At 39.2% G+C, this 16,844-nt stretch overlaps 1 protein-coding gene across 2 annotated transcripts in view; it reads right to left on the bottom strand.

Annotated features, from left to right (window-relative positions):
- tsen15 (TSEN15 tRNA splicing endonuclease subunit) overlaps window positions 1-16,844 on the bottom strand; it is a 48,680-nt gene that overhangs the window by 19,228 nt on the left and 12,608 nt on the right. For both annotated transcript variants that reach the window (XR_012101092.1, XM_073063609.1), the window contains exon 3: window positions 16,604-16,739. Coding sequence is in view for 1 of the 2 variants with exons in the window: in XM_073063609.1 (XP_072919710.1) it covers window positions 16,604-16,739 (136 nt within the window). In the remaining variant the exon portion in view is untranslated. The remainder of the gene's footprint in view (window positions 1-16,603; window positions 16,740-16,844) is intronic.

Genomic DNA, 16,844 nt, shown 5'->3' with positions numbered 1-16,844 from the left:
GATGACAGGATGTATCAGGTGAAAAAACTTCTTGGCATCTAATTACATACCCAATGGTCAGATTACTTAATGGACTACTAATAGGATCTTCAGAGAGATTTATTTCTAGCAAATAAACCTTCAAAAATTAATACTCTGCTAATGTTTGGATAGGAAAGAGACAAGGTTGTGAAAGACAGTTTTGTTTCATAGTGAAAGACTACGGTAAGTTTAAAAACAGCTTGCCTCTCACTGTGAAACAATTGCATGCTACTGAAACAATATAACGTTTATCTAAAAAATTACAACAGCATAATGCTTTAACATTTAATTTAAGGGATGGTGAAAACAATGGGACAACGTAATGTTAAGGCACAATTCTCATGAAACTTAGCCTTACATCAGCAGGGATATTTATTGCGAAGGTGAACCCTAATGTATTTCAATGACTGATGAACAATTTTGATGACTAGGAAGGCAGCAAGGTGACAACATCATCTGAGAAAGAGCACAACTGAGGCATAAAGCTTTGAACCTTTACAGACCTAGCTGACTAAGAAACTTTTCATGTGTAACCACATATTTCTGACAGTACACTGTAGATGGCTTACACCAACTAACTTCTGCAATATTCACCCATTCATTCAGGGAACATTACTAAAGCCTACTTTTGAAAGTTCATCAGCCTGAAACATTAAATCTCCACAGTTGTTGTACGACCTGCAGAGCACTTTGTTCCGCAAAGTTTGCATTTTTAATTCTATTTCTTTCTACTAAGTACAGGATTCAATGCTTGTACCATGAACATATGTATGAAGTTGTCATATAATGCAGAATGTTTCAGCTATGTGAATAAGAATGGGTCAAGAAAAACTTCTACTTTGTTTTACACTTTTTAAGCACATATCAAGAAGGAATCCAATTTAACTCTTTCATTACAGTGAATATAACTGCTCTGCCACAGAATGAATGCTGTACAGTTTCCACAGTAACAGGGAACTGTTTTAAAAAACACACAAAAGCGAAGGAGCTTGTTGGGTATGAAAAACCAGAACCTTCCTAATCCTGCAGCTGCACTTCAGGAAACTACCTGAAGCACCCTTTAACCTTTAACAACCACAGACTCAGCAAATGCCTGAGAAGGAATTCACAGTATGATGTCAATACAAGTCAACAAACATAGCTTCATTAACTCAGTCATTCTCCGGGCAAATCCACTACAACAATCAAGAGTTGAGGTCAAAGTTCTCTTGCTGCTAAAACAAAGAGAATGCGGTTGAACAATTAAATGCTCATCTAATTCCGGGTTCTCAATTGCTGGCCAATATTATATAATGCAAATATTGAATTGAAAACAAAACTCCTCAGGAATGGTGCGTTAAAAATGAATTTTAAAACTAAACAGGAGGCTTTTAATATTCTAAAGCAGTAAAGATAATGAGAACACTTAATTTGAAGATTTTAGCAAAGCACTTTTCTAATTAGATTTTACCTGTTTCAGAAATGGATCACAGCAAAATAATTTTATGCAAAAGGATGGTTAGAGTCCACAGGTCTTCCTTCTCTTGCCTGTGACTCCATTATCTTGCATGTTATAGGGAAACAAACAAAACACCAAAAAAATTGTCGGAGGACTCTGTGAGTCAGTCAGCACTGATGGAGGAAAATGGACAGTTCATGTTTTGGATTGAGAGCCTCTATCTGGAGATGGACAGTTAATGCAAGTTGTTGGTCCATTTCTTTTCACAGATGTTGCTTGACCCACCCAAGTTCCTCCAGCAGCTTGTTTATTTTTTGCTCCGAATTCTAGCATCTTCAGTCTGTGTCTCCAAGAAATAAAAACAATCTGCAATTTACGAAAACCAAAAGCAGTTGAGCAATGTACTTTTATATGTACAACAGTAAATTAATTTAACCAAGCATTCATTTTGTAGGCCACCTGAATTTTGTTAAGCCTTCTCAGTAACTCATTGTTACAAAAAGACACAGGAACAAAAATGCTGGGAGTGGCTCAAATGGATGTCAAGCAAATCAAAGCTGAAGTAGGCTGCTTGCTCTGCCCACCTCAGTCATTCACCAAGATCACAGCTGAGCTTTTTCTCCCTGCTTTCCTGTACTGCTGGCATTCCATAATTCCTTTATTATCATAAAGTTATTAATCTCTGCATTGAATATACCCACCAATGTCCATAGCCAAAAATGTCCCAAAGATGCACCAGTGGTCAGGTGAAGAAATTTCTTCCCATACCTGCCCTGAATGGCCAATTCGTTACCCTGAGGCTAGACTCCCTGACTTTGACACCCTGGCCAGGGGAAATATCATCTCTGTATTTGCTCTGTCAAACCCTAGATGAATTTTGCTTGTTTTAATAGAGATCATTTTTCCTTTTAACCCTCCTCCATGCCAGATATCAGCACATTTTTATTGTACGTACTCTAGCCCTGAAGTAGGGAGACCAGACACGTACATAATGCTCTCAGTGCACTTGCACCAAGGCTCAATATAATAATGCCCTTACTTTTGTGCGGAATGTGTGGCAACACTTGCAGGCTACTCCCAGCTCATCCTTAGGTTGCGTTCGTTGTTAATGCAAGTAACATATTTCACTGTATAATTTGAAGTACAGATGATAAATAAATCTGAATACCTCTTGCAGTGAAGAGCAACCTGATATTTACCTTTCTAATACATCTATACCTGCAGATTAGTTTTCAATGATTTATGTTTAAGGACACACCCGTCCCTGTGAATGCCAACTTTTCAAGTCTCTTGCCATTTAAAAAGCACTGTGCTTTTCTATTTATTTCTACTCATGATTATTTCAGATTTTTCATATTATATTCCATCTCTACGCTGTCACCTATTAGTTGACTATATAATCCCTTGAATGCTCTCATCTTGTTCACGCCTCATACTGCCTGCCAGCTTTGTATCATCAATCAACTCGTGTATGTTACACATGATCTCCCCCTCGAAATAAATGGCACAGATTGTTGTCAAGAAGGATTCAACACCATCACTTTGGTAACCTATTATTTACCATCTGTCAACCAGAAAAAGAGATATTTTTTCTCACACTTAGTTTTCAGTCCATTACACCTCAAGCTCAAACAATTTGCCAACCATGAGCTTCTTTCAAATAATGTCAATTTGGCCTGAGATTTTTATTACTTTTCTATGTACCCCATTCCCACTTCCCCTACTACTGCAACAGGGTTACTGATATGTAGTTCTCCATTTTCTCTCTGCTCTTTCTTCCTTGACCAGTGTGTTGGCGTGTGGCCAAGTGGTTAAGGTGTTCGTCTAGTTATCTGAAGGTCGCTAGTTCGAGCCTTGGCTTGTGTGTGTTTCCTTCAGCAAGGCACTTAAGCACACATTGCTCTGCGATGGCACCAGTGCCAAGCTGTATGGGTCCTAATGCCCTTCCCTTGGCCAACACTGGTGGCGTGGAGAGGAGAGACTTGCAGCTTGGACAACTGCTGGTCTTTCATAAAATAAACCTTGCCCAGGTTGTAAATCCATGGTCGAGACTAATGGAGGCCTACACCTTGACGAGTGGGATTATATTTGCCACCTTCCAATCTGTGGGAACCACTCTAGAAACTATGAAATCCTATGCCATCTCCAAGGACAATTCTTTCAAAATCTTGGATGCAGGTTATCAGGTTGTAAAGTTTTATCAGCCACCTGCCCCATCAATTCTTCCAATACTTCCTTGACGAATACCAATTAATATTTCCTCCCTCTTGAGACCTGTTGCACTCAACTATTTCCTGGATGTTTATCATGTCTCTTTATATTTTAAATTTTTTTCTCCTGCCATTTACTTATTGCCTAATATGATCACACCTGTTTCCAACTATAAACAGCCAACATCAACTCTTTCCTAATCGATTCATTTTCTTACTGTATATTTATAGAAACATTTACATTGTACTTATGTTTTTTTGCTTAGTGGTTCTTGTATTCTCCTCCCCCATTACTTTTTCATATTTTTGCTCTCCTTTGCTGAATACTAAATTTTTCTGAATCCTCAACCTCATTGCTTTTCAGCAGAAATTATAGGCATCCGCTAGTCTCGTGAGACCATGGATTTGCACCTTGGAAGGTTTCCAGGGAGCAGGCCTGGGCAGGGTTGTATGGGAGACCAGCAGCTGCCCAAGCTGCAAGACTTCCCCTCTCCACGCCACCGATGTTGTCCAAGGGAAGGGCACTAGGACCCATGCAGCTTGGCACCGGTGTCGTCGCAGAGCAATGTGTTGTTAAGTGCCTTGCTCAAGGACACAACACGATGCCTCAGCTGAGGCTCAAACCAGCGACCTTCAGATCACTAGACCAATGCCTTATCCACTAGGCCACGCACCAACACAGAAATAAACCTTTTCTTTTTATCAAATACAATCTTTAATTGTCTTATTTACCTTGGCTGATGCACTTACAAGATATATTTTGCACTTCTAAAGGCAAAATGTTTGTCATTCATTTAAATATCAAACTGCTAACAGGCATGTCTTTAATTAGTTTCCCAGATTACAAAAACACATATTATAACTTAATAGTTTAATTTACTTGGATTTAAGGGCTTGACTTCAGAATTAACCAAATCACTTCCAAATTTGATGTAAAATCCTATAATCTTATGACTTCTTGTTCTTGATGGCCCCTACCTAGCTATAAAATTATTAATCCTTCTTCATTGTACAACAGTGAATATAAAAAAAGTTAGTTTTCCTCAATTTGTTAAAATACTATTTTGTACACACTTTATAAATTTGCCCTCCACATTATTATTGTTAATGTGGTTTGCCAAAGTTCCCGAAGGTTATTTTAGTATCTTTATAATAGACTTCTTGATTTATACTACTGTATACCCTACTTGCCTTCACGTGAACCCTCATGTCTTCCATGCCCACTATTTAGATTAGGCGTTAACTATTTCATTTTCTAGGATACTGATCACAACTCGATTCATAAAGACCATTCCATCAGAACAACCTCTGCTCCTCGTAGTGTCTCTGATTTCACACAAACTTTTGAGCCATGCTTTTCACTGGGATCTAAGTGACTCTATGCAAATGTATATGTTGGTCAGATAATCATATCTGGATTACAACCTGACAGGTTCCCTTTGGTCTTTAGTTTCTCTTACACATTCAAAAAAAAATCTTCCTTCTTAGTTCATTCTACATCTCCATCATGAGTTTCCAAACGGACCATTACAACTTGAATTTTCCCCTCCTTTTTCAAGTTCCTCTCCAACCAAACCGTGACGAACTTAAAGAGCATCAAGCAGGCAGCACAGCCCTTGGGTCTACCGGTTGTGGCTCTGGTGACCAGTATTTATACTTCTTACTGTCTATTACTACCATATTCCTTTCCACTCCCTCTAAAGCATCTCACTCCATGTGCTACCATCACCTTGCTCATTCCTCATTGCCTCTGTTCTCACCGACAGTCTACAAAACAATTTCTACCTTTTGGACAAGGGCAAAAGGTGTGGCTCTTCCAAATGCCTCCCTCAGTGACACCCTCCAGTCCATCTTATTGTTACTTCGCTTAATCTAAGGGATATCATGCTCTTTTGGGGCAAAATGCCCAGGTAGCTTTCCTTCTCCCAGATACATCACAGTGTCTGAATGTTTGACTTCAGCTCACCACCTCTGAACCAAAAATCCTCAAACTCCAGATAAAGTTACTTTAGATCGCGTTGTTTTCCATCTGCTCCCACACACAACAGCTACAACACATCACCTGCCCTGCCACAGCTATGCTAAATTTATTTTACTTGTCTGTTGTTCTTCAATTATAAAACAGAATCCATCACTGCCCCTGTCTCAAAGTTCTTACTCACCAAAATCCACACTCCACAGTTAAAGCTTTCGACTGGCCCTGTACTTTATGCAAAAACATACCATTCTTCAGCAGAACCTACTAATTTAGACCCACAGATTTACTATTTCTGAGACAGCTAACAGTCACTACAATTGATTAGTGCCAGCAGGTTACCTGATTAACAGGACATCTGGCATACTATACTGTACTTTCATCATTTTCTCCTTGCTTACCAGTGCAATGAAAACCAGGTTACAAAAATCTAATGGCAATACCAAATTAAACCAATAAATATTTAAAATGAAACTTCAACCTTACTCAGAATCCACATTTGGTAGACATGGCATTCAGTGGGTACTGCATTCTGTGCCAAAACATGTCTATCTTACCACTTCAGGAAACAGTCCAGTACTATTCTGAAAATAATTATGGCAATTGAGTGCACTGCAAAGAAATATTAGTGGTTAACCTATTGCATAGGCTGAATGCCCAAGTAAAAGAGACACACTATAGTTAACAAGTACACCCTCAGCAAAGGTTTATCATACGCATGTAAAAGCAGCAGTCATATTAACTCAGTACAAAATGATTTCTAACATGGATTCCCCATTTTGTGGCACAGTCAACTCAATGGAACTTTATAATTACATCATATAACTGATTTTACTTTTAATATACCGAGTACAATAACATCTCTGACAGCAAAGTGTAGATTGTTGCATTGTTACTCTCCAAGATCTTTAATACAATTGAAAGACACAGATAAAGCTATATTCACATAGGATAAACCTGACTTTCCATTGGTTAGATATACAACAGGGAACACGATTCTCAACGTCCCTCTCATCCCAGTTCAGAAATTTTCTGTAAGTATTGGCAGCTTAAAAATTAGATCAGAACTGCAGGTACGAGATCATAAGATTTATATTTTTGCAGCTTACAGAATGCAAGGTACATAGCTTTCAGCTTACAGTCCTACATACTATTGCTGAAGAGGCCATCAATCATTCATCCTAGCAGTGGCAACGTCACAAGGGCTTGCTTTCAGGAGTCAGACTGGCCACAGACCCCAGGACGACACTAAAATAACAGAATTTTTAAAACATGTCCACCTCAGAACATTCCTATTCCCTTAAAGCAAAGAGAAATGGCCAACAAATTAAACAGACTTTCTAACTTAAAGCAGACGACTGAAACCCTTTAATAAAGGGCAGGTTGCTTAACTGCAAAATAGAAACTACTTGTATCAATACAAATATTTTTCAATCAAACAAATTCACAAATATAATCTGAAAATACTTTGAAGAGGGTAGTTTTCTCTATTTTGGTCACAATATATTTTATTATCAAAATCGCTGTTCATGTTGATTATCTGGTCATGATAACATTGTTGTTTGTGAGAGGCCTCTGTGCACACATTTACTGTTACCACAGTAACAATCCTGCTATCAGGAACCTGAAGGAACACTCTCTACTTCCCTTGATATTTCCAAATCCAACATTTCTCAAAAAGCTCAACATCAGCTCCCAAACTCTGCCATTAAGAACAGGAGCACCAGGTGCACGGGAACACCATTACCTTCAAGTTCAAGTCACACTCCATCCTGATTTGAATATATAGTCAGTTTCAAATCCTGAACTCCCTGCTCAGATCACTGTGGGAGTAGCTTCACCTAAAGAACCACGGCAGATTTCTACTATCTCTTGTGGGAAATTCAAAAGGCAAAAAAAAGGCTTTCCTGCAAAACCTCCATCCTGTAAAAACACATTCCAGCAACAGGAAATTGCTTTGTATATCCAAGGATCATGAATAACAATAAATAAGTGCACATGCTGCATAAGAGTAAAACAAACAACAGTTCTGTAAGGAGAAGCTAGATAAGTTTCATAAGAAAAAAAGGATATGGCAGTGTGGTGGGATAAGATATCAAGGGTGGGGCCTACATGGAACATAAAAAGGCTAAAGACTGCTTGGATCAAATAGTCCATTCTAATCTATGAAACAAAAGCCACTTGTTTGGTCCTTCTAAATCAAGTTAAAGCAGTTCAATTATGCCATGCAGATCACTACAACCCCAGTCTGCATTGCAAAATGTTCCCAGGAGACCTGCCTGGGTTGAAAAATGAGACTGTTATCCTGGGATACTTTCTGGATAGTGGAATGAGGTCAGAGAGAAGAGGAGAAAAATAAAAATAAAATCAAACACCCAAAATGCATTCATTTTTCAGATAATAGAAAGTAACAACTATTTTTGTCCCTCAGTCACATTTCTTGGCATTAACCAATGATACCTTACGTTTCCGGGCCAGATTCAACTATTTGAATAAAGTTCCTGGCTCAAGCGGCAGGTTTTGAAAACAGATTTGATATTAACTATAATCTAAGAAGCAAAGAGTCAAAAGAATTGATTGACATTAATACAGCACATTCTTAAGCCATTCCAAAATACTTTACAATTATTTGATTAGTTCAATCTCTAACATGCAAATAAAATGCATGTTACCTCACTCCTTTCAATTTCCAATTTTTGCTCTAATTTAACTATATATGGTTAAATACAGAATATATGTTCTCTCTTGCTCTCCACTAATAAATAAATCTATATACTTAGACACAGACACAAATACATCATATATATATATTGATTTCCACAAAGAAATTAATGGGCAGTAAATCCCATTTACTGCATCCCATTTGATGCACTGCTGTGACACCTCGATTCCTCAGATCATCATGAGCTTTGATTTAATGGCTTCTTTGAGAGGAAACATTTCCAGTGATGTGCTAACACATCAAGCTAACTGATACCAATGTGAATAGCAACTGAATTCAAATATACACAAGATCAAAAGTAATAAACATTGTAATATTTAATTTCCCATTCTCTTCAAATAAAGATGACAAGAAAACAACGTCTCATAATACAAAATCTTCTGGTAGATATCCCTACATTGGATTACCCGATTATATCATATTCACTGTTTGGGTCAAGATACACCATGCTTCTTCATCCTCCAAACATTTTTGACTTTGTCCCTTCGTTATGTGTGAAGTTCTCTCTCGCTCTCCACTAACATTGTCACCAAGTATCCCACTTTCCATTATTCACCACCTCTTCAAGTAGTAGCCCACCCAGCTTAGGAAGGGCATCCGATGCTTCTTCTAGCCTGTCATCTAGAAGCAACTCTACCCCTTCTTTCAGCTGAGTGGAATTGAGTCCTGACCCATTTTAACATACCCCTGTGGAAGGAAATTCAGTCCTGGCTTACTGGCATCCTTCTAACTACTTTCTTCTTTCCCTCAACCTCTTCATAATTCTTGTCTTAGCCTCCCTTGAAGAATTAAATTTGGTCTAGTGAATCTTCTCCAGCATTCCTCTGCTGCGCTCTCTGCTCCTACCATCACCAATTCCTCTATCCATCTTCCTCGCCACTACATTGGGTTATACCACTTTTTTCTAATTTGCTTGACCACACCTTATTCATTAAAATAATTACCCACATATAATTCCACAAGATATTAACAAATAATATTTTATTTATAGGCCAAAATCATCCTTCCAAGTAGCCAAATCAATCATTAAAGCCAACTAAATATCTATAAGATAGCTCGTAAGAGAATACTGAAGCAAAAGTTGAGTCTGAAATACCAGAAAGGAAAGAAGAAACAAGATGCATGTTCACATACCATCAAATTGAAATATTTTATTTATTTTACTGGGAAAACCATCCCAAATAAAGAAAGCTTTTTGATGCCAGGTTTACATTGCCTGTTTCTTGATGCAAGTTACAAAACCGTCCAAAAACGTACCCTATTTTACAGCCTTTTGTGGTGCACAGCAAACAGAGCCTAGTAGAATAAAAAATTTTGTTGTACCACAAAATCAATTTGGCTGTTTCAAACATATATTTGTGATGATTACTAAATCTAGGCATGTATCCAGTGTAAATAACCTGCTGATTTCTTGGAGGGGAAAAAAGAGAAAATGTCTAGTCAGGTAAGAGATTGCACTGAACATTGACCTGAAATAACAGCACAAACACCCCTGCTGGTTCATTAGTTTGATGGTTTGAAAATAATTGCTGATTAGTGGAAATGTCCTCATCAAAGTGAACACATTTTGAACACAATGAAATTACCCAGCATTCTCATATGAACCAACCCTATTATTCAAAATTCAGCCTTAATGAATAACCTACATATCCAAATGAATTTTATGTGCCTCTCCATCCCTCTCCTTGTCATTACCAGAGAGAACAGAGATTATGATACACTGTTAATATACAAATAATAAACTTATACACTCAAGGTTTTCAAAGAGACTGGGAACTTTGCTGTCACCTCTTTCATAGTTTTACAAATGGGAGCCCCTTTTCAGGGAGACACAATGCACAAAACAGACTAAAGAAAGCATGAAAGAGGGGAGTGAATAAGAAAATGAGATTGTTTTTTGAAAAAGGAAAAATTATGTAGAAATATATTTGGTGAAAAAGGGAAAATCTGCTGCAGATTGCTCTAGCTGACTTACAACAGCACTGAGCACATAAACACGAGAAAATCTGCAGATGCTGGAAATCCAAAGCAACACACATAAAATGCTGGAGGAACTCAACAGGCCAGGCAGCATCTATGGAAAAGAGTAAACACTCAATTCAGGCCGACACCCTTCATCAGGACACTGAGCACAAGTTGGCCAGTGGTGTAGTGGCATCTGCACTGGATTTCAAGGCGAGTGGTGCCGGGTTTGAATCCAACCAGCTCCTTGCACGCTTCCCATCTATACTGGGTTGAGTATTGAGCTAGCAACTCAGCCTCGTAAAAAACAGACCAAAAAAATGCTAAAGAAACAGCAGGGTTTGCCACCCAATACACAAGGCACGGAAAGGAACAATCTTCCTTTCTGAGAACAAGCAGTAACCTCTGCCTTAGTCTATCAGGAAGTATGACAACAGGTAAATATTCCCAGTGAAGTTTTCAGTCAGTTATTAGGAACTTCATTGGTAGGTAACTTTTGGAAAGGTTCAAAAGTGATAGGGTTGTGGTGACTTCTTAGTGCCAATATTGATTGGCACCTCCTTAGTGCAAGAGGTTCTGAGGACAGAATTTATTAGGGGTGTGTCTAGGAAGGATTCCTGACACAATACGTGAACAGGCTGACGAGGAGGGGCCATACTGGATCTTGTACTAGGTAATGAACTTGGTCAGGTGACAGATCTCTTGGTGAGCAAGCACTTCAGAGACACTGACCACAATTCAATGACCTTTAGACTTAGACAAGGATAGGAGCAGACAGTACTTTTTAATTGAATTGGAAGAGGGCTAATTATGATACTATTAGACAGGAACTTAGGAGAGTAAATTAGGAGCAGATGTTCTCAAGGAAATGCAAAGGAGAAATGTGGAGGTTGTTTAGGGATCCTTTGTATGGGGTTCTGAATAGGTTTGTCCCATGAGGTAGGGTAAAGGACTATGGTTGACAAGTTCGATGGAATATTTAGTCAAAAGGAAGAAGGAAGCAAAGGAAATATAGTTTAGGAAGCAAAGAATAGACATGGCTCTTAAGAGTAATAAGGTAGCCAGGCAACAGCTTAAGAATGGACTTAGGGGCACTAGAAGAAAACTCAGAAAGTCTTGTCGAGTAGGATTAAGGAAAACCCCAAGGTGTTCTACACATACATGAAAACAGGACGATTTACTAGAGTGAAGGTAAATCCAATAGCGGTAACAGAGGAAAGGACATGAAGTCAGAGGTAGGGGAGGTCCTCAATGAATACTTTACTTCAGTATTCACCAGTAAGAGAGACCTTGATGAAGCAGAGGTAATCTTTGAACAGGTTAATCTGCTGGAACGTGTCACAGTTAAGAAAGAAGATGTGGTGGAACTTCTGAAAAACATTAAAATAGATAAAGCCCTTGGGAATGGGGGTTATATACACCAGGTTACTAAAGGAAGCGTTGTGCATTTGATGAACTTGGCGTCCACACTGGCCACAGGAGTAATGTCAGAAGATCGAAGGATGGCAGATGTTATAATGTCTATTTTCTATGTTTCTATAAATTTGATCAAGAAAAGTAATAGGGATAATCCTAACAATTATAGACCAGAGACTCTTACATCAGTGGTGGGCAAACTATTGGAGAGAATTCTAAGAGATAGGATTGAAGAGCATTTGGGTAAACAGTCTAATTAGGGACAGTCAGCATAACTGTGATGGGCAGGTCATACCTCAAGAGCCTGACTAACATTTTTGAGAAAGTGACAAAATGAATTGATAAAGGTAGACTGGTGAATTCCATGTATATGGATATTAGTAATGTGTTCAACAAGGCTTCCCACAGTAGGATCACAAAGTCAGGAGGTGTGAGATTGATGAAAACTTGGTTCTGTAGATTTGAAATTGGTTTACCCAGATAAGGGAGCACATAATAGTGGACAATCTATGACCAGTGGTGTTCTGCAGGGATCTGTCCTGGGATCACTGCTCTTTGTGGTTTTTAATTAATGACTTAGATGAGGAAGTGGAAAGGTGGTTTAGTGATTTTGCAATGACAAAGGTTGGTGGTGGTGCTGTGGATAGTGTAGAAGGCTGTTGTAGGTTAAAATAGGACAGTGAAAGGATGCAAAGCTAGGCTGAGAAGTGGCAGATGAAGTTCAATCCAGAAAAGTTTGAAGTGACACACTTTGGAAGGGCAAACCTGAAGACAGAGTACAAGGTTAATGGCAGGATTCTTACCACTGTGGAGGAACAGAGGGATCTTAGGGTTCATATCCAGAGATCCTTCAAAATTAAGACAAAAGTTGATAGGATGGTCAAGAAGGCCTATGGTGTGTTGCCCTTCATTAGTCAAGGGATTGAATTCAAGAGCCATGGAGTAATGTTGTAGCTCTATAAAACTCTGGGTGGACTACACTTGGTATATTGTGTTCATTTCTGGTCATCTCATCATGGGAAGGTTATGGTGCTTACTTAGGGTGCAGAGGAGATTTTCAAGATGTTGCCTGGATTAGGGAGCATGTTTTATGAGGAAAGGTTGGGCACTCTACGGCTATTCTCTTTGCAGTGAAGGAGGATGAGAGGCGACCTGATAGAGGAATATAAGGTGATTAGAGGCACAGTGTGGATAGCTAGTGCCTTTTCCCAGGGAGCTAATGGCTAATATGAGAAGACATGCTTTGAAGGTGACTGGAGAAAAGCACAAAGGTGTCAAAGGCAGTTTTTTTTTTAAAAACACTGTTGTGGGTGAATGAAACACTTCCAAGGTGGTACTAGAGGTGGGTAAATTAGGGAGATTTAAGAGACTCTTAGATAGGCACAAAGATTTTTTAAAAAGGAAGGCTATGTAGGAAGGCAGAGTTACACTGATCTTGGAATAAGTCAAAAGGACAGCAAAATATCATGGCTGAAGTGTCTGAACTGTGCCATACTATGTTCTATGATTTGAGCAAAGCTTGAACAGCATTTTGGCAATCGAGTCAAAGCAATTCTCTCAAATTTCAAATGCAATGAAAATATTTTGTTTAAACAGAAGTATTAAAATAAAACTGGAAAAGCTACCTAATCAAAATAAGTACATCCTCTACAACATTATTTCCTGATCAATTCTGTGCCTCGCAAATTCCTTCAATTAGGGCAGATCTAGCAGATAAAATCACAAATGAGAGCTGTTTACATTTCATTTTATAGGACATAACTGCAATGTAGTGCACTATGATAAAAATGGATCTGAATTCTCACTGACTAGTTAGTCCAAACAAAATTTGCTACTTATACCATATGCAACATTTGACAGTGTAATTGACAAGAAATCATGTATGAAAAGTTGGTAGCAAACCACTGAAATAAATGAAAATGGAATGTTTGCATAGTTTGTCATAAAAGTTCATTTGCTATTTTTCAGGTAAGAAAATCTGACATGGTGATCTTACTGCCTCTCAAGTTGTCTAAAAAGGCACCCAGTTCAGGAACCACAGGAATGGAATGTCTCCATCTCATGAGTTAATAAAATACAGTCCCAAAACAGAATGTCATGTATTGAGATAAAGGAGTCAAGAAGCAAAACTTCACTTCACTTTGGTGAAGCCTGCTAGGTGATGTTTCTCAGTGTTGTATTAAGATGCTCTTCTCTAAAGATCGCTGGAATCTGCAGCAAGTACCTAAAATTTTCCTATGAGGAAATAAAGCAAATAAATGGCAGTAGCTTAAAAAATACTTGAAAACTCTACAACTCTTTTTCAAAGTGATTAGCTTTATATTTTAGTAAAGTTCAAAATTCACAAAACCATGAGCTCTAAGAAAATCTTAAGTATAAGTGGTCTGTAAAAAATATATACAAATTGCACAATTTTGGGCCAAAGGGTCTGTTTCTGTGCAGTGTTAGTCCATCACTAAAAGTAAGAATTATACATCTTTTGATATCAAATATTTTACGTAGCAAACTGTGCTTGCCTCAAGTACCTACGGATTTATAGAGCATGTTGCTATTAAGTAACCTCTCTCCTACCCATGTCTTGCATTCAGAAGTGCCACCTGCTCTCATTAGCTAACTGAACCACAGTATAGTCAGTGGGTGGGATCCAACATCACAACTCCTATACCATTCAAGTGTAATACTGTAATAAAGATGTCAATTATGCTCATTGATAGGAAAACCATGAAAGCTGGTGCAATGTTAAGGGAATAAAATCAGACAGAGAATAAAATCAACACCCACTTCCACAAAGTTTAGATTGCAATGGCGCATACATTTCCTGTATGCAGTTGAACCTGAAAGTCCACTGAAAGGTCCTAAAAGGTGACATCAGCGACAAATTGCATGTTATTTCATAATCACAGCATAGTTACCTCAGTCATTTTAATCTCAGTCTATGGGAAACAAAATAAATTATGCACACCATGGAATATAACAGGATTAACTTAACTTCTCCCTGGTCAGCTATCTGGTTCTCGCCAGCTGAGCAAGTTTTGCTTAGGTGCACCTTGCCTCAAATGTTTTTATTGTAATGTTCCCCATGTTTAATGAAACAGAAGGCTTGACTCCCAATCTCGCTCACACCCAAGGCAGATTAATAGTCCTGCTCAGTCAAATGGCATCACTCTAGAAACTACAAAGCCTTTGGCAAATAAGGTGATATTGATATCGATACCACGTGTGGACATGGTGAAACAGCACCAGTTTACTAAAGTTTCTGATTTTTTTCCTCCATAAGTGCTTCAACAGCTGGTCCACTCTCCCAAGAAAGCAGGGAGAAAACGCCACTGACTCACAGTGCAGGGGACTCAGGTTCGATCCTGACCTCAGGTGCTGGTTATGGAGTTTGCATGCTTTGCTTGTCACCACTTGGGTTTATTCCCATGTCCCAGAGATGAGCAGGTTAGTAAGTTAGTAAGGCCACCATAAATTGTGTAGGTTAGAGTTAGAATCTGGGGGGAGATGATGAAAAGGTGAGGACAATGAAAAAAAAAGGGTTGTTGACAGTTGGCATGGACTTAGGTCAGCTAAAGGGACTGCTGCCATGCTGCATTCCTTTGTGATTCTATGACTCTAAAGGACATGTTTGTGCATTGAAGCTGAAAACAGAGAAGCAATAAAACGCCACATTCAAATGTCAACAAGGAAAACCTTAAAAAAAATGCTGTTCAATTGCTTGCAGTGCCTGAGACACAACTGTTGTAATACAAAGTGAGGTGTCAAGAAATTCCTTCCAGCTCCAATAAAACATCACTTTTTTCTCTATTCACAGATGTTGTCTGTTTGCATCTTTCCCTGCAAATTGTTTCTCTATCAGTAAACTATTAGTCTCAAACGAGTAAACTCATCCCCCCCATCCCTTCCCACCGATCTCCCTCCTGGCACTTATCCTTGTAAGCGGAACAAGTGCTACACCTGCCCTTACACTTCCTCCCTCACCACCATTCAGGGCCCCAGACAGTCCTTCCAGGTGAGGCGACACTTCACCTGTGAGTCCGCTGGTGTGGTATACTACGTCCGGTGCTCCCGGTGTAGTCTTTTAAATATTGGTGAGACCCGACGCAGACTGGGAGACCGTTTCACTGAACACCTACGCTTGGTCCGCCAGAGAAAGCAGGATCTCCCAGTGGCCATACATTTTAATTCCATGTCCCATTCCCATTCTGATATGTCTATCCATGGCCTCCTCTACTGTCAAGATGAATCCAAACTCAGGTTGGAGGAACAACACCTTATATACTGGCTGGGTAGCCTCCAACCTGATGGCATGAACACTGACTTCTCGAACTTCGGTTAATGCCCCTCCTCCCCTTCTTACCCCATCCCTGAAAATATTTAGTTGTTGGTTTTTTTTCTCTCTCTCTCTCTGCCCATCATGCTGCCTGTTCTCCATCTCCCTCTGGTGCTCCCCCCTCCCCCTTTCTTTCTCCCGAGGCCTCCCATCCCATGATCCTTTCCCTTCTCCAGTTCTGTATCACTTTTGCCAATCACCTTTCCAGCTCTTAGCTTCATCCCACCCCCTCCGGTCTTCTCCTTTCATTTCGCATTTCTCCCCTCCCCCCACTACTTTCAAATCTCTTAGTATCTTTCCCTTCAGTTAGTCCTGATGAAGGGTCTCGGCCCGAAACGTCGACAGTGCTTCTCCTTATAGATGCTGTCTGGCCTGCTGTGTTCCAACAGCATTTTGTGTGTGTTGTAGTCTCAAACATTACTGTAATATACAGATATCAAAATGCAAGGTACCATGGAATGTTTCTTATTTCCCCCATCACCTATGCATCAGATTCAGTAATTCTCCTTGGCTAACAAGGACGACTTACCTCTCATGACTCAGTGACATATGAACAGGCAACGGTACTACCACTTTCTCATTTTCCTGTTCTCCAGGACAACCCTGCAGATAAACCAATTGAAGCTCCTTCGATCCCTTGTAAGTCACGTCCTTCCAATTCCTGGCTACAAATGAAAAAAAAAGTTAACCAACAAACAGAAATAAGAACTGTCCACCCTCCAAATTAAAACATCATAACTATAAATACAGGCAGTCCCCAGGTTACGTAC

The sequence above is a fragment of the Hemitrygon akajei genome, chromosome 12, assembly GCF_048418815.1.
Source record: "Hemitrygon akajei chromosome 12, sHemAka1.3, whole genome shotgun sequence".
In the NCBI taxonomy this organism is placed as follows: Eukaryota; Metazoa; Chordata; class Chondrichthyes; order Myliobatiformes; family Dasyatidae; genus Hemitrygon; species Hemitrygon akajei.
This window is presented reverse-complemented; position numbering and strand designations above follow the sequence as displayed.